Here is a 26477-nt window from a genome sequence, read left to right as displayed (position 1 = left end):
GTTCCCTTTCTCATGATTAACAAGATGTATCTCACGATTAACAAGATTTAAACTAATACTGTTTGCCATTTAGTCCTACATGTTTGTGAGATAATTGTAAGAACATCTTAAGAATTAAATTAGGTAAATTATTTTTTTCTAGTTATGATTATTTGATGTTTTTATTCCTACATGTGTATTTGGAACCAAAAAGAATAGCTATGAATTATGGTTTTTTTTTAATTCAGTAGACTACTCAAAGTTATGGTCATCTTATAACATCAATAGTAGTAGAAGTATATAGATCTTAAGATTTGAATAAACCGTAAAGATAGAAATCTAGTCCAGCTTCTTACTTGATGAAATAACCCCTTCTTCAGTATTCTTGCTGGGCTTCCCTGGATGGCTCAAATGGTAAAGAGTTTACCTGTAATACAGGAGACCCGGGTTCAATCCCTAGATCGGAAATACCCACTGGAGAAGGAAATGGCAACCCACTCCAGTTTTCTTGCCTGGAGAATTCTATGGACAGAGGAGCCTGGTGGGCTACAGTCTCCTGATTACAGTCAGTTCAGTTCAGTTCAGTTGCTCAGTTGGGTCCAACGTTTGGTGACTCCATGGACTGCAGCATGCCAGGCCTCCCTGTCCATCACCAGTTCCCAGAGCTTGCTCAAACTCATGTCTGTCGAGTCAGTGATGCCATTCAACCATCTCATTCTCTGTCGTCCCCTTCTCCTCCTGCCTTCAGTCTTTCCAAGCATCAGGGTCTTTTCCAGTGAGTCGGTTCTGCAGCCTACAATGAGTCAGCCTGCAACGAGTCAGTGAGTTGCAAAGAGTCGGACATTACTAAGGGACTAACACTTTCACTTTGACTGACCTTGCTAGGTCTTCTGGAACAGCAGTAATGAAACATTCAATTCACATACATTAAGCTTACAAAGTAAGAGGGGTATAAGATTTTGCTCTAAAGAGAGTTTAAAATATTTGATATTCCCATGGCATGGTATTAATGAGGTATTAATGGTACCATGGTATTAATGAGGAAGTTTTAATGACACCTTTTGGGTTCAGGGTAGTATGTTTTGAGCCACTTTCTTGCAATATAATACAAGCTTTGAATATTTTATTTATAAATATCTTTTTAAATTCCCCATATAGTGAAACAGGGAAGGGGGGGGTCTTTTTTGTTCCGCATAGAAGTTCTGTGTTACCTATCAATCAAGTATTTACAGACTGTTGAAACAAAACGGAGATTATATAAAAGAAAGCTGGAATGGTACTTTAGACTCTTCATTTTCTTAGTGTTAATTTTAAAGTGATAACATACTAAAACTCTTAGTCACAAAACTTTTCAGCTGTTGTGCTAAACAATTAAAACACATCAAACAAGCCCCACTCACCAAACCAAAGGAAAGCACATTCTATGAAAACAGTATTTTGACAAGCACTGATACTCCTAGGTCTTAAGAAATAGCTATCAAATATTTCTCCAGTTAAAGGTTTTGTGTAAGTAGCGCATCTCCATTTTCTATACTTTATCTTAATATGCAAGTTTATTACTTCAGTGCTTGACTAACTTTTGCCTTGCTGATGATCTGTTGAGCTTTGTACCTGAGAGCTGTACTAATCACTGTGCTTATTGTTTGAATGTCTGGTACAGGAAGCGAGCAGCTGCAAAACATCTAATAGAACGCTACTACCACCAGTTAACTGAGGGCTGTGGAAATGAGGCCTGCACGAATGAGTTTTGTGCTTCCTGTCCAACTTTTCGTCGTATGGATAACAATGCAGCAGCTATTAAAGCCCTCGAGCTTTATAAGATTAATGCAAAACTCTGTGATCCTCATCCCTCCAAGAAAGGAGCAAGCTCAGCTTACCTTGAAAACTCTAAAGGTGCCTCTAACAACTGCTCTGACATAAAAATGAACAAGAAGGACGGGCAAGGAGCAAGAGATGATTTTAAAGGTAAGTTGTTCTATTTTTAATTGAGAATTTTTTACTGAAAACCAAATTAGAGATTTTCAAAATGTGTGAGGTGTTGGTGTTGTCGTTTGCTTAGGACATGTTTATAGTGGAATTGATTTTTATGTGGAAAAGGGCAGAACTAAATAATAATTGAGTTAATGATTTAACTCTTTCACTATTCTTATGGTCTCTAATTAGAAGCAGATTATATTTCCAAAAGTTCATTTCTTAATGGATTGATTAGAAATATTAAATGTTTTCCACTAGGAAAAATGTATTACGTAGTAGTTAATCACATAAGCTGGCCATGAAGTCAACCAGCTTAGAATAGCTGGCCTAATATCTGGAATGCATTTTGGAACCTGAGCACTATATAGCAGACGGAGCAGAAAGAGGAATTTCTATTTCTGAAGACACAGCAAATGTTGTAATAGTTACCTGAAGAATAATGTTTTTCCTTCTAATTTATTCTTTCTGTATCATGCTCATCTTCTCCCAGGCATTTAGCACACTCATACTGCCAAGAATCATTACCTAACAATGGTAGACTCCATCCAAGCCTTACTTTGCTGTCTAATCACCCAAGTTTTCTTTCTCCCAGTGAAGGCAAATCAGTATTAGAAACAAGCTAATTGAATTTCTGAATGAATGACAGCCCTGCCCAGAGGTAATTCTGTTTTAAAAAAGGAAGCTTTTTGTTTAGGATGTATATAAGTTAAATCTCTATAAAGTTTTCAGTAACGTCATTTGAATCAAGTTTAAATTAGTGAAATGTTGTTGTGTTATAGCTTCTATTCATTTCCACAATAAAGCAGTTCTTACAACTTTATACAACTTTATTGTGTGAATATTTCTATTCTGTGAATTAGTGCACACCTTAGATAAATAAGGGAATGTTGTTAATATGTATAATGTAAAAGAAGGGCTTCCCATATAGCTCAGTCAGTAAAGAATCTGCCTGCAATGCAGGAGACTGGGATTTGATTCCTGGGTGGGAAAGATCCCTTGGAGAAGGAAATGGCTACCCACTCCAGTATTCTTGCCTGGAGAATCCCATGGACAGAGCAGCCTGGCAGGTTACAGTCTGTGGGGTTGCAAGAGTCAGACACGACTGAGCGACTGAATCACCAGCACATTATGTGCATTTTCCCAGTAAATGTGTATCACAAGAACAACAGTTACTGTGAATGTAGGGTGTGCTGTCACAGTTGAATGCAGCAAGCCATTGAGGTTTATAATACAGGATGGGTGTACCCATCTTTTTGGCTATGTGCTTTATCTGGATTAGAGGTACTTAGTGGAATCCCAGGGACAGGGGAACCTGGTGGGCTGCCGTCTATGGGGTCACACAGAGTCGGACACGACTGAAGCGACTTAGCAGCAGCAGCAACAGCAGTGGTTAATCCCAGTCTTCGTGTACTGTTTAAGCTCAAATCTGTATAATTTAGCAGTTTGTTCTTCCAGTCTGCAACACTCTTCTTCCGTCCCCTTTTTCTGGCAGCATCTGTATTCACTGTTGTATGTTTCCACCAGGAATCATGAATGCGTCAATGCCACTAGTACTTTTGAGTGCCAATTATATTTGCTAGCTCTAATTTCAGTTTTGAGTATTGAATAGTTTGCCCTAAACTCTGATTTTGCATGAGAATTTAAGTATAAAATGGTATAGATTAAGAATATTATTCAAATACACATATAAAATATATAGGTATATCATACAAAAATGTCTCAATTATTGTTTTCTCAGTAGAATGCCTCATGATACCCAAATGTTAGAATGTTTATATCTCAAAATGCAGTGTCCTTTTAGCTAATTTATACTTATGTCTGAAAGATTCAGCTTAACATTTTAAGCAAAACACTATGTGGATAAAATGTTGGTACTTTTTATGTAGAATTAGTAGAATGTCAGAAACACTTGAAGATGTTCTAAAGGGCATGACATGTCACCAACAGGGTATGTGGCTCTAGAACGTTGCTGTCCAAACATAAGCCATGTTTACGGCATGCAGAGCGTTAACAACTTTATGATTTGATGATTAGGAAGCACAGTGTCCTGTGTCCTAACTGGATAGTTATTTATAATAGCTACTTACCATGTATTGGTTGCATATTAAGAAATTAGGATTTTTTTTGCATTATCTTAAAAGAACATGTTGTAATTTTTTTCCCATTAAAATAATGGGAAATACACTCCAGTTAGCAGTTTCACACTTTCCAGGAAGAGATTATTGAAGTTTAGAAGAAGATGCCTATGTGTTTTTAATAGAACAAACCTAAGGATTTATTCTTAGAGGGTGTGGCTGTAAAAGAATGTGTTGCCAGTCTGGTATCAAGGACCAAAGATTAGATTTTGTGGTGTGATAAAAATCTGGTATTTTGGTGGTTCAGCATTTGGAAGCTGTTCATTCACTAATCATTTGCATTTTAAAATGTCTTTTACTCTAAAGCAAATATAAAAGTAGAGGTTGGAATCATATTAAGAAATTTTATATGTTGTACAGTACAAGGGTCCATTTGTCATAATGATGATAATTATCTACATGACTAAAATTATCCTTTGATGACAAAGCTGTTATTCTTTTGATTAAAGGGATAGATTAAGATTTTTGTCAATAACATTGTTTTCGAATATATCTTCTTAAAGTTAATAGACAAAATATATCACTTGTTCCCTTTCCTATAAACATATCTGAATAATTTATTCAAAATTACGAAAACTATTTGGAGTGCTTCATTTTTATTTCTGCCACAGTTTGATAATTTTTACTAGCCAATATGAAAAGTGGTCTTGAAATGTTCCCAGGTGGTGCAGTGGTAGAGTATCTGCCTGCCAATGCAGAAGACTTAAGAGACATGGGTTGGATCCCTGGGTCAGAAGATCCCCTGGAGTAGGAAATGGCTATCCATTCCAGTATTCTTGCCTGGAAAGTTTCATGGACAGAGGAGCCTGATGGGCTACTGTCCATGGGTCCCAAAGAGTTGGACATGACTGAGCACAGCACATTTTTTTTTAATTTGTTAAAGAACAGTTTTATGATGTGTAGCTACCTCTATAGTCTTTGTTTTCATAATTTGAAATGGTGATACTAGTTAGCTTATTTTATCTACTAATAAAAAATAAATGATTTTTTTTCTACTCAAAATATGAATTAGTCATGTTTGCCTCATTTATCAGGAAAGCAAACCCTCAGAAACCTACTGATAGACTTCCACTGAGGTCTGCAGACCTGTTTCATAAATCGGTCCCCCAAGTGCGAGTGAGGATTGGAATACTAGTGTTTAGTTTTCGCAGTTTCTTTCATAATGGCATGTCATGATAAAGATTGGTGAATGAATTTGGAGTTAGCTAGCATAAAGTACCTGCCTGGATGTATTAGAGAGCTGGAGGGAAGAGAGCAGTTTCAGAGGATCACATTTCAGATATGAAGTGATTTTAGTCCTTCCTTTGGAGTTAAGACGTAATTACAGTAGAGAAAGTAAGTTAATAAAGCCATGCAAACTAAATTGATATGGCTCAGGACACAAAAGTCTTGGGGTATTAGCAAGCATAAAACATAGACCTTCTTCTGTTAGTTTAGAATGAGATATTGTGTTTGGTCATTAAATATTTCATATCCTTTTAGTAATTGGTTAATCTTACCTGTCAAACATTTGAGTACTTTGAGTAATGCCAGACACGTTTGATAATAATTAAGGATCAGAATACACACACACACAAATAACATGGAACTTTCATATTTTTAATTATCTTTGCCCAGAGTATTTATTCTTCTTTTTGCTATTGATTTGTAAAGTGAAATTTGGTTTTCTACTGTTGTAAAGGCTATTTTCACTCATCTTTTTATTTAATGTAGTTATTTGACCATAGCATTGAAGCACTTTTGCTTATGTATTTTCATTTAAAATACATTTATTTTATTATTGTATCCCATAATTTGTTGTTATTGAAGTTTTATTTTATTGAAGTACTTATAATATACAATAAATTGTTGACTGTTAAAACATTTTCTTTTATACCTTGGGGTTTTCCCAGTGGCACAGTAGTAAAGAATCTGCCTGCCAGTGCAGGAGATTTGGGTTTGATCCCTGGGTCAGAGAGAATTTCTGGAGTAGGAAATGGCAAACCACTCCAGTTTTCCTGCCTGGAAAATTCCACGGACAGAGGCTGATGGCCTACAGCTCATGGGATCACAAAGAGTCAGACAAGACTGAGCACACACTATTTGATATTCATGCAAGTCATAACAGAAAAAGTACTGTTACTGAGGTATATTTCTCAGCTTTGGTAGTGAAAATTTGTAATTATATAGGCTTATTTCAGATAATAGGATGGATTTTTCTGATTTTTTTTTTTAGTTGATAATCAATCATGGAATGAGTACATTATAGTTATTTTAATTTTAAAGTTGTTTTTTTTTTCTTAGTTGAACTTCATGGGAGCTTTATGAAGTGTTAAGTCAACACATTGCTGTATTGTGTGATGTTCCCAAGCATTGGGGTTTGCTACTTTTTGAGTTTGATTGTTTTACATTGTTTTCCGCTTCAGTCACTCAGTACCTTCTTTGAAAAGGTCAAACACTATAAAAGCTCAGATTAAGGTGCACAAAATAAATCAACATTTGAGTAAGATCAGAACTTGGAGTTTTAGAAAATAGTGTGTTAAGGTTCATTTTTGTGTGTGGGCTTGTATTTTTTTCTTGAGTAAGGAAAGTGTGAGAGAAGGAACACATGGAGGTTTTCTTTTTCTAATGTATCTCATGCAGTGGCAGTCTTCTTAAGTACTCATGCATTCCATAATCTCTATATTTACTCTATTCCTCTCAAGGGAATATACATATAGATTTAAATTTTGTCATTAAAGATAACGAGAGTCATAGCGTTGTCTGGTTTTTCTGAAAGAGGATAATGGCAGATATAAAAAAGTCTAATAACAAAAGCTTCTAAGTAGGCCTAAGCCACATTATTTAAAGACAGATATGAGAGGGAGGTAACATGAATTCCAGCAAACTGCAACAGACTTTGTCATGTCTGTAACAATCCATTGCTCCAGATATTTTTATCTCAAAAAGTCCTTGAAGTGTTCTCTTCTTTTTTATTTCTTCTTTGATTTCATTAGCATTTCACCTTGTTAGCATTTTTGTAACTGTGAAAATGTGTAGTAAGTTGAATTCAGTCTGGCCTTTCATGATCTCCTGTCATTTTTGCCTTAGGATATTATTTCTTTATAGGGAAGAATGGATATAATAGAAAATCTTAATAAACTCCCATGGATTTAAATATTACAAGCTGAAAAAACAGTGGTAACATCAGTTTAGGGGAGATAACCATTACTTGTATTTTAAAGACTGAAGTCAAGGTGGAGGAAATGAAAGGCTTCTTGTAAGGATCAGCTAGAGTGCAATATTAAGTAGACTCCAGAACGAATGCTGTCTTATTACAAACAGTGGAAATTTATTTCTAGCTCGTCCAACAATTGTAATATCCTGGATTGGCAGAGAGTTCTGGTTCACGCAGTCATTCAAAGATGGAGCTTTATTGGCAACTATTATCCTCAGCACAATTTTCAGAATCATCCTAGGAGTGTCATCCCATTAGCCAGAGGGAGAAGAGCCTTGGCCTGAAAGTAGCACTTATCTCAGAAAGCTGGGAAAGAAGGAGAATGTGTCCAACTCTGTACCCAGAAAGGAGAGGAAGTAAATTTTGGTGACTACTAGTGGTATGTTTTGGAGAAGGAAATGGCAACCCACTCCAGTGTTCTTGCCTGGAAAATCCTGTGGATGGAGGAGCCTGGTGGGCTGCTTGCTATCTGTGGGGTTGCACAGAGTCGAACACGGCTGAAGCAGACTTAGCAGCAGCAGCAGCAGCAGTAGTTATGTTTCTCTTGTCTGCTTGTAAGTTGCCTTCTTCCCACTCTGTTTTTTAATTACTCTGTAACTATTTCCTGTTCCCGTGTAAGATTTATTCCAGCCTATTACTTGGCTGCATATGGCAGTATCTGTCAACTTCAGAGTGTATGGTTAGTGATAATATTAATTCTTCTCCGTCACCCACAGAATGGTCAACCTGGGGGGGAAAAAAAAGAAAAAACAAGTATAAAGGAAGACTCAGAAAGGAACTGGTTTGGTTTTAGGACGTGGGCTGTTTCCAAAAGAAGACTCTGAAGGAACCTTTCTGAAAACATTGCCTCAGTCCTAGTCTTTTGAAAACAATAGTGAAGTGAGAAACCTCTCAGAAATATGTTGTTGTTTCTGGTCTACAGTGAGGAATGTGATGAATCAGCACATGATATCCTTGATCCATATTTACAGTTAATGGTGCATGTTAATATATGCCATCATTGTGAAAAGAGTTTGAGCTCATTAAGTTTGAGCTGTGTATAAGAATGTATATAGAATATAAAAGAATGAGTAAGGTTGTACTGCTGTTACTAGTACATTGGGAAAAAAAGATAAGCATGTTTTGTTTGTTGAAACAAAGATACTTTTTAAAAATAGTTGTAAATCACAAGTGGTATTTAGTGTAAAATATTTGGCTATTTTGTTTTTCACTAGAATTTATTAAAGCAAACATGCGTGTATATTATAAAAATAAATGTTCTCTCTTCTCCTAATTTTCTAGATGTGACTTACCTAACCGAAGAGATGGTGTATGAAATTCTTGAATTATGTAGAGAGAGAGAGGATTATTCCCCTTTAATTCGTGTTATTGGAAGAGTTTTTTCTAGTGCTGAAGCATTGGTACAAAGCTTTCGGAAAGTTAAGCAACACACCAAGGAAGAACTGAAATCTCTTCAAGGAAAGGATGAAGATAAAGATGAAGACGAAAAGGAAAAGGCTGCATGTTCCGCAGCAGCTATGGAGGAGGATTCAGAAGCATCTTCCTCAAGGATAAGTGATAGCTCACAAGGAGATAACAACTTACAAAAGTTAGGCCCTGATGATGTGTCTGTGGATATTGAGGCTATTAGAAGGGTCTACACCAGATTGCTCTCTAATGAAAAAATAGAAACTGCTTTTCTCAATGCACTTGTGTATTTGTCACCTAATGTGGAATGTGACTTGACGTATCACAATGTATACTCCCGAGATCCTAATTATCTGAATTTATTCATTATTGTCATGGAGAACAGAAATCTCCACAGTCCTGAATATCTGGAAATGGCTTTGCCACTATTTTGCAAAGCAATGAGTAAGCTACCCCTTGCAGCCCAAGGAAAACTGGTCAGACTGTGGTCTAAATACAGTGCAGACCAGATTCGGAGAATGATGGAAACATTTCAGCAGCTTATTACATACAAAGTCATAAGCACTGACTTTAACAATCGAAATCTAGTGAACGATGATGATGCTATTGTTGCTGCTTCCAAGTGCTTGAAAATGGTTTACTATGCAAATGTAGTAGGTGGGGAGGTAGACACAAATCATAATGAAGAAGATGATGAAGAGCCCCTTCCTGAGTCCAGTGAATTGACACTTCAGGAGTTATTGGGAGAAGAAAGAAGGAACAAGAAAGGTCCTCGAGTGGACCCACTGGAAACTGAACTTGCTGTTAAAACTCTGGATTGTCGAAAACCACTTATCCCTTTTGAAGAGTTTATTAATGAACCACTGAATGATGTTCTAGAAATGGATAAAGATTATACTTTTTTCAAAGTAGAAACAGAGAACAAGTTCTCTTTTATGACATGTCCCTTTATACTGAATGCTGTCACAAAGAATTTGGGATTATATTATGACAATAGAATTCGCATGTACAGTGAACGAAGAATTACTGTTCTCTACAGCTTAGTTCAAGGACAGCAGTTGAATCCATATTTGAGACTCAAAGTCAGACGTGACCATATCATAGATGATGCACTTGTCCGGGTAAGTTGGGCTACTGTTTAAAAATTAGTACTAGATCCAGTACCTAATGATGGGCGTGCTGTGATACAGTTCAGTGAATTCATTTTATAAGTGACTTTTTGGGGATGTGGGTGAATGTATATGATACTATATAGTATAGGAACGCATTGACTTTTTTTTATTGTAAGTACTATACTTTTGTTGTTGCCCTGTCCAAGTTTATAAATGTTCCACAAAATATTGATTGTCTTGTATCATGGTTAACTCTCTCTTTGAAAAAGAATAAATTTTCTAAATTTGACAACTAACCCCTGAAGTTTTTTCATTCAGAAGAGAAGTGGATGTTTTAGAACACAGAACAAGGGGACTTGGGAGATACCCGATAATAAGTATGAATGTTAAGTCTTACTGGGGAGAAGTGGTAGGATAATACCACACCATAAAATAGAAGTGGTGTCTAAAAATTCCATCGTGTAAAATTTGTGAGGTAGATGAAGTGACCCAGCCTGGAGCACGCTGCGAGTGAGCATCCCTGCTGGGTCACCCTGAGTGTCCCTGTAAAGCACTGCTGGGCTGTGAGTTTCCTCCCACTTCAATGTACATACGGACTGTGCAGGGCCTTAGAGTTGGTTGGCACTTGTGGGAAAACAACTATTCCAGGAATCTTACAATTAATGGTGCCTGTATAATCATTCCAGTCTAGGGAGAGGGAGAATGCTGAGAATACATGTACCCTCTTTCAGATAACGTTGCTTTTTGTTCATTCTTTACCTCCACAGAAAGTAAAAATTTACTGTCCTCATTTAAGAATATAAGCCTGGCTAGAAGACAGAATCCAGATGCCAATCACATGTACCAACATTTACATTTGTCAGAGGGTTCTTTATCACAGAGTGTTGTTGTATTTATAATATTAGGTATACCTGGTATTACTAGTTGTATTTCATCAACTTCAAGTAAAATTTAATGGCAACTAAAATTAAGATATAGTCAGTCTTATATACTTATAAAGGAAAAGAGCCCATGGCACAGATAAGTAGAAAGTAATGATACTTATTTCAAAATGTACTTTAGTTTTAGAATTAGATTTGTCTAAAACTGAGAATTTATAAAACTAAATCATTGGGGAGAGTTGTTGGACATCTTGGAAATTTAAAAGGTGTGGAATTCTGTACTTCTCTTTTACTGTTTGTGTGTGTGTGTGTTTTTAATACGAAATATATTTCTAGTGTTGAAGATTCTACATTATTTAAGAAACTCAGGCAGTTTTTCGCCAGAGACAGGAAAGGGCAGTGGTTGCTTGAAGTAATTACCATTGCTGCTTTCTGGTGTCCTTTTAATTTTATTTTAGTGGTTTTGAGCTACATGAATAACTAATAATGTACTATACTTAATAACTGATCTTCAGGCAGCTAGTAACTTATTTTCTATAGTTTAGCAGAATGATAGGATATTGTATAAGGAAGTGATGATGTTTTATAGAAAGCATGTTGAGGTCTGTCTGTGAATTTCCATTGTTAGAAGAGCAAATCCCTAAACTACACGTTTTATCTTTGTCTTTTGGGGTTTGGGATCCTTTGATGTGTTTCCAGCAAAAGCTATACCTGACCTTTGAAATTAACTCTGTAAGACTCAATCCAGAGTTTTAAAAAATTTTCTGCCTTACTAACTGCCCTCTCAGAAATCTATTCTTTCCCTCTGCCTGTGTCCCATTCCCCCGATACTCCAGTAAAGCAAGATGAAGAACCTACAGAAGTTTAGGTGCTTATTGTATACTTATTTTATTCTATTTTAAAAATTAAACCTCCAGAATTTTGAGCAAATAACCGTTTTGGTTTATAAGGACTTCCTTTGAGCAAGTGTTAGGGTAAAGTTAACTGTGAGCTTTTAAATTATGCTAACAAATTTTTTTTCCCCCTTATGTTTGGCTTATTATATCAAAGCTAGTGTTCATTGGGTAACATCTGTACTTGAATATTACCACTTCAGAAACCCTTTATGTGAGGCACTTTGCTAAGCAGTAGAGATGTAAAGATGAATCATGATTGCTGAGGAGCTTAGGGGCACACATTAAACAGATTTTAGTCTCATTTTCTTCCGCTCTTCACTTCTCTCCCTCCCTTCTTTCCATCTTTCGTAACAGTGTGAAAAGATTTTTTTTTATTTTTTAAAGCATCAAAATAGATGATGGTAGTCACATTGATAATCTGCAAATGTTGAGGGAACATTCATAGCAGGTGATACAATAACAAGTAGTGTAAGGTGATCCTCTCAGGGTACACTGTAGAAAATACTGATGGAGTTTCAACATCTCGTTCCCCAAAGATCTACTTTGCCTTTTTTAAGCCTCATCTTTTTATATCACAATTTGATAAGCAAAATAAACCTATTGACCACTATCTTGTGTGCATGTATGCTAAGTTGCTTCAGTTGTGTCTGACTCTTTGTGACCCTATGGACTGTAGCCCACCAGGCTCCTCTGTCCATGGGACTCTCCAGGCTAGAATACTGGAGTAGGTTGCCATGCCCTCCGGGGGATCCTCCTGACCCAGGAATCGAACCTGTGTCTCTTATGTCTCCTGCCTTGGTAGGAGACACTTTACCACTGCTAGCACCACCTTGGAAGCCCAACCACTTTCTTACGACCTGCTAATTTTGAACTACAGAGTACGGCCAGGAAAAGAAGACGAGATGAGAAACTTTGTGGTGGGTTCAATATTAATAATTAAATAATTAAGGTTATAGAGTCTTAGACTTTTAAGAGCTAAAAGAAGCCTTAAAACCTGTCTACTCATTAGTTTATAAATGAGGCCTGGAAATTGGTTATACATATATGGCACTCTTGAGTATGTTTTCTGTTGGATCTTATTTGTCAGTTATTCTAAGACTGACTAACTTGAAGGGAGGGGTAGTAACTTCACTTACTGATTACAGACTTTTTGTTTTAAAAGAAAAATAGTATTCAGTGGTTTCATGTACTATGTAATTCAAAGCAGAGTAGCAGATTGTTCCCTAATTGGAGTTTTTGGAGGAATGTTTTCGATGACAATAGGAGTATTATTAGTGTTTACAGTATTTTTATCAAACTTAACATATCATTCACTGGTTGTAGGGCACACTGTTATTACCATTAAAAAGAAAAAATGCTGCCAGTTTAGTTTTGAGATGCTATCAATTTTATGTTATATCCTGATTTCAGATACATTAAAGTATAAAAACAGAAAAGCAGATTTTAAGAATCAATGAAATATAATATATCAGTTGTCTTTCCACAAATAGATATCAGGATTGTTTAAGAACTACCCCTACACCCTTAAATTAGTTGAATATTTCTCCCTAAAACTTATTTTCACTATTTTTTGTTGTTCCTTAGGAAAGAGTACAGTGATGATGATGTTTAGTTGCCAAGTCATGTCTTAACTCTTCTGGGACCCCATGGACTGTAGCCCGCCAGGCTCCACAGTCCATGGGATTTCCCAGATAAGAATGGAGTGGGTTATCATTTTCTTCTCCAGGGCATCTTCCTAACCCATGATCAAACCCAGCGTCTCCTGCATTGCAGGCAGATTCTTTACCACTGGGCCACCAGGGAAGTCCCAATACAGTGATAAATAGGCTCAGAACTCAGCTTTCAATTTGAATGAGAAAAGTTCTAATGTGATGAGGTTATTTACAGTATTTTGCTAATAACATTTACCTCTTTGTGCGCCTCACATCTGAACATGAGATGTAGAATTGGATAGGAGAGTCCAAAAAAGATGAAAGTTGATGCAGACAAATGACTGGACTGTCGAGAGATCATGCTCAATCTCTTCTAAAAATCACTCACCCTTTATTTTTTTTGGTTTTTTTCTTTTGACTTTGCTGGTACTATCTAATCTAGTCCCCAGCATTTTCCTTGTTAGACACCGTTAGTTATTGTTGAAACAAAACTTGATTCTTTACTTGTCAACTGACCTACTTTTAGGTAGTCCTTTAGGAGTACTCTGTGGCCCTTTGGTATGCTTGATTATATCTTCTACATTCACTATATTATGCTTAGTGCAGTGGCCATTATAGTTTCTTAAGATTGATTCTAGTTGAAGAACTTTGTGCTTGGTTTATGTCCTTTAAGTAGAACAAGAGAATGAAGTAGATCTACGTAGATTCTCAGCACCAAATAGTTTAAAGCAGTGAAACTTGTCAGACTCCTTAGTGTTATGGGAGGAAAATGAGACTCAGATTCTAACCTATAGAAATTAATGGCAGAATTATAAGTAGAACTAACAGTTCCTGGTCTCACAGGGAGATGTGATTATATTATATTTGGCTCTTACCCAAACATTTATAGTTAAGATAAAGCAACTTCATCTCTATGGAAAAATGAAAAAACTAAATGTGTCTGGATAATCTAAAAATCTTATTATTCCAGTCAAAATTTGATGTGGTAAAGAATATAATGCAAGAGATGCGGGTTTGATCCCTGAGTCAGGAAGATCTTCTAGAAAAGGAAATGGCTACCCACTCTAATATTCTTGCTTGGGAAATCCCATGGACAGAGGAGCCAGGTGGGCTACAGTTCATGGGGTTGCAAAAGAGTTGGATACAACTTAGTAACTAGACAACAAGAAAACCTGTATATAAAAATAAATGAAGGGTGCATATAAATTCTCCTTTTCAGAATGTTCATTGACGTATATTCTTCCAATTTCCAAATATCCTACCTTCAGGATAGCTTTTGATTTAAAAAATTCAATTTTAAATGGTATGTGTCTACTACATTAAGTAATTTACCTTTGCCATTTAGTTCTTAAGTCTTTTGTAATTGAATAATGAATTAGAAGTGCTTATTTTAAGAGAAATGAAAATAAATGCAGTCCCTTAATAATGACCTTTGTCAAAGTAGTTATTGCTGAATTTTATGCTTTTTGTTTTTTACCACAATCAAACATAGTTTTTGTAAAAGATAGACTTCGTGTGATAAATGATACCATATTTTACAGGACCACTTTAGATATCTGATAATCTAAATAATAATAAGAAATTTTCACCCACTAAATTCATTTGCCATCTATTTTTCAAATCCTTCTTTTTATGAATATTTGCACTTGAATGTATCGATTCATAATATATATTTATTGTGATATATACTTAATGTAATGAGAAATACAGAAGTGCATAAAGAAGAGAAAATCACTCAAAATTTTTAAAAAGGTTGTTGCTAGTCATTGAGGAGGAATAGAGCATAATAAAGAGCTTGCTGCCTCAACTAGAATCTCTGTTCTACCACTTACTGCTAACGAGCAAGTTTATGAATCTCATTTCTTCAGGTTATGCATCTGTAAAATGGGGTTAATAATATTAGCAACCTGACAAGGTTCTTGTGAAAATTAAATAAGTTGATACGTGTAAAGTGCCCTGACATATTAAGTGCTGTATGTTGTTTTGTTGTTAAAGCCGTAATAGTTTTGTTCTTTAATGGCTGAGTTAAGTTTCTAGCCAAGCCTGAAAAAAAAATTTTGAGAATTAATAAAATACAAGTAATAATTTTTCAGGGAATTCATGTAAGTGTTTCATATACATTTACTTATTAGTATATTTGTATGCTTATTTTTACAAATAAAACTGAAACAGATAAAGTGACCTTACTTTAAAATTACCATAATAATAGAACATATTGCATTAAATTCTTTTGGCATTCAGGGTGGGAGATGGAGAGTGAAGATTGGTGGAAATGGAGAGACATGTAATATGTTATTAAGTGAAGTTTAATTTGCTTCACTTGTCTATATGAAGTGTCTTGGGTAGAGCTAAGACTGGAAAATAGGGCCCTCAAGTATCAGTCACATTGATAACGGAGTTACCTCTCAGTCACAGATGCTAGTGAGGAAGAGACAGAGGACACATAATTAAATAACAGGTAATTATATTTTTCCACATTGAAATACCTTGTAATTGATAGAAGCCCGTTTGTCTTTGTATTGTAAAGGTGTACATAAACGTTGATATACATTTCTATAACACGTAGGCAGGTGGAGATGAGCAGTGGATTTCATGGCAATATGAAATATTGGCCTGGTGGGTAATCCACATTTGAGCTAAAATGATAATTCTAACTTAGTCCTTGGAATTCTTTATAGCCAGTGACTTGAAACAGATTTCCAGCTGGAGCTATTTTTTTCCCCTAAGTTATTTTCAAAATTTGAGACTATGGCTATAAAATGAAGTTGGGAATCTTTTGTTAAAAGAGCAAAATAGTTTTAAAAGTTAACAACATGATGCATTATCTTAAAAATATCACCCGCTCTAGAACTCTTTCTCATGCATTGTTTCTTATTAAGCCTTCACAGCTTTGCAGTAGGAATAGTACTAGCCTGTTCTTTTTTTTCTTTGCAGATGAGGAAACAGGCTTAGCTGAGTTCTTTGCGAAAGTTTAAAGGTTAAAACTTAACATTAAGTGACAGTTGGGACAAATACAGAGTATTTAACTTAATCTTTCCACAACAACACTGTCTCAACAATTAATTATCTTAATGTAACTTGGCATAAAAATGATTTTGCAAGTGTTACAGACCACTGTTGTACAGAATAGACATTCCTTAAAGATTCTAAATTCACAGAATCAGAATCCTGCAGTTGAAGATTTCCAGGAGATCATTTTGGCAGATGTTTTTGATTGCAGCCCCTAAGATATGTTTCACTCCTGTGCATATTTGCCTGTATGTATAATTGAAACAAGTTTCACAGAATAGTGGAAGCCAATACTGTGTAATGCATTCGGATTTTTTTCACTTATTTGGTTTGCATTGAATGTATTGAGCTACCCACTAATGAATTGCAGTTGGCAGCTTGAAAAACATTGACCCAGGGCAACTGACCTGAATCTTGAATTTATGAGATTTTATTTTTTATAGACACATTAGAATGTCCCAAATAGTCATGTTATCTAAACTAATTACTTTAGGGCTGACTATAGTATACTTACTCTGATGATGTTTGCATTGCTCAAAACCATTTTAAAGATTCTTGTTGTAATAGTTGCAAAAATCTGAATACCCTTATTCTGTTTTGGCAAATTTAAAATCACTTTGGCAAATAAGATGGATGATCAGTCAGGCATGCTGTTAGTAAATTTCAGATACGTAAGACAAATTGCAATGTAAATGTTTCACATTAGAATATGGTATTGATTTTATGATTAATTTCATAATAACAGAGCAATCACTATTACTTGATACAAAAGGCATTTGGTAAAGATTTATAGTTGAAGAAATGTTGAAACTAGGATTTGATAACTGTTAGTAAGAAGTTAAGAGTAAGGATATCAGCAAAAATATGCCTCATCTGCTTTTAAAAAAGTGAATATAAAATGTCTCAAATCCATTAAAATAGTAATTTATACTAAAGTATTATTAACAGACCATAAACTGCTTCCCTAAATGTATTTTTCTTGATTGAAATTATTTTATTTATGATTTAATAGATAGACTTAATTCTTGAGTTTCTATTCTAATAAAGAATTACAAGTCAACAGTTTCAAAGTCAACTTCTATGAGCCTTTGTTTCTCCTGAAATAATTTGAGGCATTTTTGCTATCTTGACTTCTTTCCCCATGTCCTAATCTTAAAACCCAGGTTTGTTATATACATAATTAACAGGAAATCTAATTCTAATTTCATATCAAATCAGTAGTTAAAAAGTAACCCTTTTAGAATTCTGTGCCAGTTTCTTTTCTATCCTATTTTTCCATTATCTGTAAGACTAAATCTTTGCCTTTACTGGCTTTTTACTAGTTAGCTTCCTGTTTCCATTTAAAATATATCAAAAGCATTATCTTTTATTTGCTCCTGCCCCTACGATTTATTTTGTTTTCATCCTAATACTGTCTTTCATCTTCTTTCCACTTTTTCCACTCACTAGCTAGAGATGATCGCTATGGAAAATCCTGCAGACTTGAAGAAACAGTTGTATGTGGAATTTGAAGGAGAACAAGGAGTTGATGAGGGAGGTGTTTCCAAAGAATTTTTTCAGCTGGTTGTGGAGGAAATCTTCAATCCAGATATTGGTAAATATTTTAGTGATGTGATCATGGTGTCATATCTTTTTGAATTAAGAACTTATTTACCTAGGTTTACAAATATTTTCAGTTATGAAGAGCAACAGAAGATTTTGGTATGAATTAAGTAGAATCACAGATAATGACTGAATTTGTGGGCTTTTGGGATTGATACTGCATCACTCATTCATTCAAGTTCTTATTTAGATTACTTAGCAACATTTTAATATAGGAAATTATCTCTTAGGTAAAAGAAATTGAAGACATTTTAGAATGATACATTAGAACAGTTGAAGAAATGTTTTGCTCTTTTTCAGTCTAAAATACTCATTACCCATAGCATTTCTGAGATAAGAGTTTTATAGAATAATGATTTGAAGACTATTGAGAATGTCTCACAAGTGTATCGTGCTCAAAATTTGGTTGTACTGATTGATAGCAAATTAATTTTCTACAGCATTTCTTGGGTTTAATATTATATTTTCCCACACTTTTCGGACTCCAGAACCCTTTTTCCATCCCACATCTAGTAGCTTTTGCTTTCCAGAAGAGTTTATATTTGAACATGATTTGGGAGAGATTGATCTATAATATGTCAGTCTGAAAATGAAGAATTTGGGTTTCACTGATAGACAAAATAATTTGGATAATTCTGATCTGATTTAATTTCTACAGTATAAACCTTGGTTACTGGGGTTGCTTACTTTTAAAATCGAATGCATGACAATTAGAGGAAAAGAAGTCCTCTAAAGGTACCATCATAATTGTGAAGAACGTGGCATAGAATAATGCACATCATTTCCTGTTGATTCTCAGTGTGTACACTGAATTGACTTTTCTATATTTGTTGTTAGTCTGCTTATAAATGGAAGTAGACATTTTGACTTCATGACATAAACATAGTTAAGGTAAGACTTAGTATTTTAGTTAATGTTTTTTTAATAATCTGAAGACTATGTCATTTATATATAATTTGCTCAAAGTAAACTTAGATGTATAAATCTGTGCTGTTTTTGAGATAGAAAATTAATTTATAAGCTTCATTAAAAACCATGGTGTTTTTGAGATAGAAAATTAATTTAAAAGCTTCATATTTTTGGTGAACTTTAGCTCTAGGTCTTTATGTCTCTAAAAATGTTAAACATTAGTAATAAAGTGTATTTATATTATATGCAGAAATACTTTTAAGAAAAAACATACATTAAACAATTTTGCTTGATAGTAAAGCAATTAAAATGATGACAATAGAAATATCAAAAAGGAATATTTTAGAAGAGCCACCCTTTATGGAGCTTTTCTTGTAGGGACCTGAAGATAAATGTACCACGAATGGAATCTCTTGGACTTTTAAGAATATCTTTCAAGCACAAAGATGAGAGTAGTGACCTGTGTAATTTACATTCTCATTAATTTGTAGCTTATAGCTTTTGAGTCCAAGGACATACATTTGTGATATTTCTTCAGATTTATTAATTATAATTATTTTTAACTGTTCTGATACAGTTAATACCATATTTATAATTAAATGAAGTTTTTAGCACTTCACTAGATGTTGTAATTTCAGCCTGTAAAAAAAAGTTGGATATAAACTGAGATTCAAGTATGAATTAGGTAATTTATAAAATTTTATTTTGTGAACATTTCTTAAATTCATGTATTTAGGATCGAGAGGACCCTTTAAATTTCCCTTTATATTTAACTTCAACTAAATGTGAAAATGAAGAAACATTTTTAAAGCTGTTTAAAAAACTTAAAAACTGGTTGATTTCTTAAAAAAAATGTTGATTTCTAAGGTTTATTCTATTGGAACTTCCCCCTCTTTCCTAGATCTAATTCTTAAAATATTTTCATTTAGTTTCATAGTAGCAACTGAAAAACATTTTATAGTAAAATGAAATTGTTAATTCAATTACAGTATCATTTAAGCTTTATCTTAGACATTTCTTTACAAGGAAAGAGATAAGTCTGCCATGGTAATGGCTATTTAGATTCCTATTTTTAAATGAGTGATATAAACAGTGATGACCATGTGAAATTAAGAGAAGACTACAAATTAGTTTTGTTTTACTTTTTGGCTCACAGTTAATGTGTGTATTAAATGGCTTTGGGTTTTGGACATAATCTTAAGTTTATCAAGTTTGCCTGAGTTTAAGTACTCGGTATCTTTGTTACAAAGGTGCTTGAAAAACTTAATGGAACCATTATGCAATTTGGAGGGAAAAAAGACTCTTTCTTAATGAAATTCAAAATTGTTTTTTAAAACAGTATATGTGGATTAAATATGTTTTAATAAGTGAAACATTTTCAATATATTATTCTTTTTTTCTTTTGCATTTTTCAACCATTCAGTGGTGAAAATATGAATGCAAGTTAACTTCTTATTTGTGTTAATAGAAGATTAGAGAACTTGAATTTAATGAACAGTTGTCCTAACTTAGAAAATGCCAACAGAATGGCTTATTACTTTAAATATGTGCTACACAATTTGTAGCATTCATATGTACTTGAACTTTGTTTTAGCAAGTCCTGATGTAACAGAAAAAAGCCCTAATGCAAATAAGTTTACATGTGTAATTATTTTATATTTATTTTTGTATTTTATATGTATAATTATTTGCTCATCTGTCGAATAAACTATGAAAGTAATACATTTAAAAAAATCATTTCTTACAGGTATGTTCACATATGATGAATCTACAAAGTTGTTTTGGTTTAATCCATCCTCTTTTGAAACTGAGGGTCAGTTCACTCTGATTGGCATAGTACTGGGTTTGGCTATTTACAATAACTGTATACTGGATGTACATTTTCCCATGGTTGTCTACAGGAAGCTAATGGGGAAAAAAGGAACTTTTCTTGACTTGGGAGACTCTCATCCTGTAAGTCTTGTCATTTTTTATTCTTTTAGATTTTATTTAAAAACAAATACAGAATTTAATTTATATAAAATTTTTAAAGCTTTGATTTGAAATCTTTGTTAATATTTATACCTAGTAAGATAAACGTATTTTATTATCTATCTGAAATGCCATAAACACTTGAAAACCTGAAGGAGAACTTGTTACAAGCAAGTCAGCTTTGCAAGGTTGATTCTGTAGAAAAGTATTTCTAATTTTTTTTTTTAATGGAATCATGAGATTTCTGGGTTGAGTCAGAGCTGCTTAGTTAGGGGCTCTGGTGGCTGCAGCCAGCCCCGCCTTACCCTTGAGATGCCTCTGAGGGTCTCAATAGAGCACAGTGTGAAGACCCATAGCTAAGTAGCTGGTGTAGGGTTTCTCAGCAGAGAGAGGCGTTACCACTGACTGACCATCTTTCTTTATGTCTGCATAGAAACTACTAGAAGAGGGGTACTGTTTGTGCTTTAGTTCTTACTGTTAGTTTGTTTTTTTAATCTTTTCCCAAGAAGAGTGATACAGATTGTTGTATTTTATAGTTCTGTGGTAGCCTTAATTTTTCCTTTTCTGATTGGTAGGTTCTGTATCAGAGTTTAAAAGACTTACTGGAGTATGAAGGGAATGTGGAAGATGATATGATGATCACTTTCCAGATATCTCAGACAGATCTTTTTGGTAATCCGATGATGTATGATCTAAAGGAAAATGGTGATAAAATTCCAATTACCAATGAAAACAGAAAGGTAATAAATGTTTTTATGTCATCCTTGTCTTTGTCTCTTTAATAACAGAATTTTAAAGCATATATGTGTGCGTTTGTGCGTATACTGCTTCAGTTGTGTCCCATTCTGTGTGACCCTATGGACTGTAGCCCGCCAGGCTCCTCTGTCCAGGGCATTCTCTAGGCAGGAGTACTGGAATGAGTTGCCATACCCTCCTCCAGGGAAAGCACATATGCTTGTGGTTTTTAAAGAAGTTTCTAATGCATCTGTACAAAGAAATCAAGTAACTAAGTTCTTATAAATGAAACAGCCACAGTTGTTTAAACTTTGACTAAAGGCTGGTATGAGAGCATGTGGTTGGGCACTGAACCCCTCCTAGAGAAAGATGCCCCGAGTGGGCGACAGTGCACGGCTTGGTGTGGCTCTGGGGTGAAGCAGGAAGAAGGCTGTAGAGGGTAGGAAACAAGGGAGATCCTTATAACCGAATGGCCAATAATTGCTTCTAATGCACACACAGATACACGTGCCTTAAATAAACATCCGAAAAGTACTAAAGAATAAATATTTTAAAGAAATCAGTTTTGTGTTTTCTGTTGACTAGAAAAGTATGCATCTGGAAACGGGAATAACCCAGAATATAATCCAGGGGAATTATGATATATATAAAACCTTTAAGAAGAATGTTTATATTAATACAATGTTTGATAAAATATATTAATTAAGTTGGGATACAGAGTATATCTTCCTTTTTTTATTTGATACAATAGCTTGCTCACCAAGTGAAACACCGATATTTTTGTTGAAACAGATAACAGTAGGCAGCTTCCCAAATATTCTAGAATAGGAAACATGAAAGACTACCTTGTTTGCTCATTTCCAGTACATTGCACTCTATTAAAAATGTCAGCTTTTATAAATTGATGTATAAATGGTTTAAATGTTTTTGCATTTGCATAACCTAATTGAGAGAACTTTAAAATTGTATCAAGGCCCAGCTTTTATATTCAGTTTTGTTTAATATCGAAGTTGAAACTTATGTGTACATGGCCTCTTTGGTGGCTCAGAGTGTAAAGAATCTGCCTGCATTGCGGGAGACCTAGGTTCAGTCCCTGGGTCAGGAAGATCCCCTGGAAAAGGGAATGGTGACCCACTCCAGTATTCCTGCCTGGAGAATCCAGTGGACAGAGGAGCCTGGCCAGGTACAGTCCATGGGATCACAAAGAGTTGAACATGACTGAGTGACTAACACAATGTCTATCATAGAGAGCTGTGAAATTGTTAAAGGTATTTTCATTTGTGTGTGTAAAGTTTGAATTTTTAAAAATATTCTTGATTGTGTTTTTGGGGGGGAAAATAAAAACATCGTGCAGTCCAGTAGCTTGTATTTTGTTGTATTACGCATCATAAGACATTCTTGTGGTTAATGTTTTCTGCAGGAATTTGTCAATCTGTATTCTGACTACATTCTCAATAAATCAGTAGAAAAACAGTTCAAGGCTTTTCGGAGAGGTTTTCATATGGTGACCAATGAATCTCCTTTAAAGTACTTATTCAGACCAGAGGAAATTGAATTGCTTATATGTGGAAGCCGGGTAAGAAAGCAAGGGTTTCCAGAAATACCTTCTGTTGATCTATTGTTTGTAATGGTGTGGTGTAGATGTTAAGACGTGTTTTCTTGAATTTGCAGAATCTAGATTTCCAAGCACTAGAAGAAACTACAGAATATGACGGTGGCTATACCAGGGACTCTGTTGTGATTAGGTGAGGTTCTTAATTCTTAAAAGGAAGAATTAAAATTCACCAAAGGGATGTAGGCTTTATACTTTAGACCTTTGCCTCCAGGTTTTATTTCCCAAATAAGCAAACTCACAAATTGTCAATGTATAACATTAAACATATATTTATAATATAATCACCCAATTCCTATTGTTAATCTTGTGACTTATTTCCTGAATAATGTTTTATGTGAGTGGCATGTTTTCTTCTGCATTGAGGGTATAAAGTATCTAATATTCCTAGTAATTCTAATTACAGTGTGCTTAGTGCCAGTTAGATGATGATGAAAATAGAACTACCTCTTCTGAATATTTCTCCTTTCTCTTGAACTCTGGGGAATGTTACTTACCTACCCTATATGAGGCACCTTTTGTGTGAAATGGTATATTCTTTGATTTAATCTTTATTACATAGCAAGGTATATACTAGAATTTTTATTTTGTTTTCAAGACCTTGGCTCCAAATTCTCACAGGAAGGAGAGATTCCTAGTCTTAACTGTTCTCAAGGAGTTGCTCTTGCTATGTACCGTCTGCTTCTCTTTGCTACTGTCCAGTCCTGAGAGACACAGGCTTTTTCCTCTCCTGGTGAGATGGGGTAAAAAGAGACAAATGCCCTTTTGGCTGTCACTGGTAGAATGAGGTGAGGAAGCATTCCTGGAGGTTGTCTCTGAAGGTTATCACTCTAAGAATCAAGTATAAGAAGTCTATAATGAGTATCACTTGTATCAAGAAATGAATGTTTTATGTTCTTTTATTTTCCTTTGTTTTATTCTTCACTTTGGTTTGTGTGAGGTTATTGATACATTTCCTCTGTTTAGCATACCTTTGGTCATTCCTAGTGGCAGTGTTGGAAGTTATTTACTTGTAGCAATTACTGTTCTGCTATTTACTTGAAGTTCAAAGGTGACCCATAAAAGAGTTGAAATAGCATGGATAAAAACAACAAAGGGTAACCTCACTTGTGAGTATTAGCACAGCACTATCTCTGTTAGTGATAGTATTGATCACAGATAGTTATGACTGTGGTGTCTTAATGTTTCTCTGAGAATAGTTGAAGGTATCTTGTGCTGCTCTTTATGGAGAAATGACTTTTTAAGTTAAGGTCTTAATTTTATTTCTTTTAGAATAACATAATTCCTACTTGATATATTATCTTAACATCATATGTGAATGTTTTTAAATTTTTTTTATTGAGTTATAGTTGATTTGCAATATTGTGTTAGTTTCAGGTATACAGCATATTGGTTTTTTGCAGATTATATTTCATTATATGTTATTGTAAGACTGGGTATAATTGCCCGTGCAGTCCTTGTTGCTTATCTAGTTTACATGTAGTTGTTTGTAGTTAATCCCATACTCCTAATTTGGCTCCCCTTCCCTATCCCTCCACCATTATATAAGGTCTCTCTTTATGTCTTGTAATTTTCTTTGCTCTGAATATGATATGATGTAACCATTCCTGATTTGTTTTGCTTTGCTCTTTGTTAGCATGATGTATCTTTTTTTCTTTCAACCTATCGATGTTCTGAATTTGAAATGAGTTTCTTACAAATAGCTGAGTCATGTTTTTTTACTCTGTCAGTCTTTGCCTTTAATTGTTGTATTTAGACCATTTGTATTGAGGGTAATTATTGATACGGTAGGACTCAAGTCTGCTATTTTATTTGTTTTCTGTTTCTTTGCTCCTCATAGTTCCTTGTTGTCTTTTTGCTTTCTGTGAGTTACTTAGTTACTTGAACATTTTTAAGGATTTCTTCTTGATTTTGGTATTCTGTTTTTGTGTGTGTTGCTTAGTATAGTGTTCTTCATGGTTGCTGTTGGTATTTGTATCAACATTTCTTCCAGTGAGGTATGGAAACCTTATTTCCATTTGAGTCTCTTACTTTCCCCACATTTAAATACAATTGTCTTGAGTATTAGTGATGTTGTAATTTTTGTATCAGTCATCAAATCTGATTTATAAAATTCATGAGGAGAATTACAGTCTGTTGTATGTCCCTTCGTTTCTGCTCTTTCTGTTCCGTCTGCCTCAGAATCCATCTTTTATCACTTCCTTTAGTTAGTATTCAAAGGCAGATCTGCTAATGACTAATTCTTTTAGTTTTCCTTTGTCAGAGGGTGATTTCCACTTTATTTCTGAACAGTTTTGTTTATACTGTTTGAAGTTTCTTAACTTCTTAAATCTATGTGTTTCTGTCTTTCTGGGAGTGTTCTTTGCCATTATTTCTCGAAATGCTTTCTCAGTCGCACTCTCTTTTTCCTTTCTTTCTATGCCTCTGATGACACCAGTGTTCAGTCATTTGTCACTGTCCTGTGTGCACCTAAGGCTCTTAGTTCTTTCAGTCTGTATTCTTATTTGCTTGGGTTTTGATCCTCGGTCATCTTGACTCTACTATTGAATCCATCTAGTATTTTTCTCTTACTGTGTGTTTTTCAGTTCTGTAGTTTGCATTTGGCTCTTTTTTTAATTGTAACTTAAATATTTTGCTAAGACTTAGTTTCTGATGTTTCAGTTTTGAAACACTAGAACTTATAATTGCTTATAGAATAATTTTTATGATGACCTCATCAAAATCCTAGTCAGTTGCAGTATGTTGTTCATCCTAGTGTTCAACATTGGTTGATTTTCTTTCTTTCATGTGATTTTCATAGTTCTTGGCTTGACAGGTGATTCTGGATTGTATGCTGGATATTTTGGCTGTTTTATTAGGAGACCCTGGGTCCTATTTACATCTTTTTACTTTAGTAGTAAAAAATGTATGGGTCAATACTGTCGTGTTGTGTAGATAGACACAGTAGTTACTTCCAGCTCTTTGCTGTTAGAAGTCACAGTGGATTATTTCACTAACAGATTATTCCATGCATAGCATCAAACATCATCAAATTGGGAATTGCTGCTAAAAGTGGGATTGTTGAACTAAATGGTAGATATGTATGTAATCTTGTTGGCAAGATTCTCCACAGAAATTGTGACATTTTGCACTCCCACCAGTATATACATGCATATCTCATTTCCTACAATTTTCCCAACCCAGTGTGTTCTTCAGTTCAGCTGTTTGCCTGTTAGTTGAGAAATGGCATTGTGACATAGAAAATGTCACAATTTCTGTGGAGAATTTGGCAATATTTAGCAGAATATTTAACTCGGGCCATTTTTTTTGTCAGCTGCTTTCATCCCTTTACAGCCAGAGGCTAATTTCAAGGGATACTTCTGTTTCCCAGGGTGCCTCCTGCCCCTGCCAGGCATGATGTCTTTTTG

The 26477-nt window shown here is 34.7% G+C and overlaps 1 protein-coding gene and 1 long non-coding RNA gene across 8 annotated transcripts in view; one reads left to right on the top strand and one right to left on the bottom strand.

Moving 5' to 3' along the window:
• UBE3A (ubiquitin protein ligase E3A) overlaps window positions 1-26477 on the top strand; it is a 96429-nt gene that overhangs the window by 63254 nt on the left and 6698 nt on the right. For 5 of the 6 annotated variants that reach the window (XM_005221700.5, XM_024981863.2, XM_024981865.2 and 2 more), the window contains 7 exon segments: window positions 1640-1944; window positions 8566-9812; window positions 17691-17835; window positions 20500-20705; window positions 21299-21463; window positions 22879-23034; window positions 23130-23203. In XM_005221700.5, coding sequence (XP_005221757.1) covers window positions 1640-1944; window positions 8566-9812; window positions 17691-17835; window positions 20500-20705; window positions 21299-21463; window positions 22879-23034; window positions 23130-23203 — 2298 coding nt within the window. 6 annotated transcript variants of the gene reach the window in all.
• The window catches only part of LOC101907203 (uncharacterized), a 143176-nt gene continuing 122372 nt past the window's right edge, over window positions 5674-26477 (bottom strand). For both annotated transcript variants that reach the window (XR_009492081.1, XR_813889.4), the window contains exon 7: window positions 5674-8010. This is a non-coding gene — a long non-coding RNA (uncharacterized lncRNA). The remainder of the gene's footprint in view (window positions 8011-26477) is intronic.

The sequence above is a fragment of the Bos taurus genome, chromosome 21 (genome assembly GCF_002263795.3).
Source record: "Bos taurus isolate L1 Dominette 01449 registration number 42190680 breed Hereford chromosome 21, ARS-UCD2.0, whole genome shotgun sequence".
Lineage (NCBI taxonomy): Eukaryota > Metazoa > Chordata > Mammalia > Artiodactyla > Bovidae > Bos > Bos taurus.
Note: the sequence above shows the minus strand (reverse complement) of the source record. Positions and strands in the feature narration are given on the sequence as shown.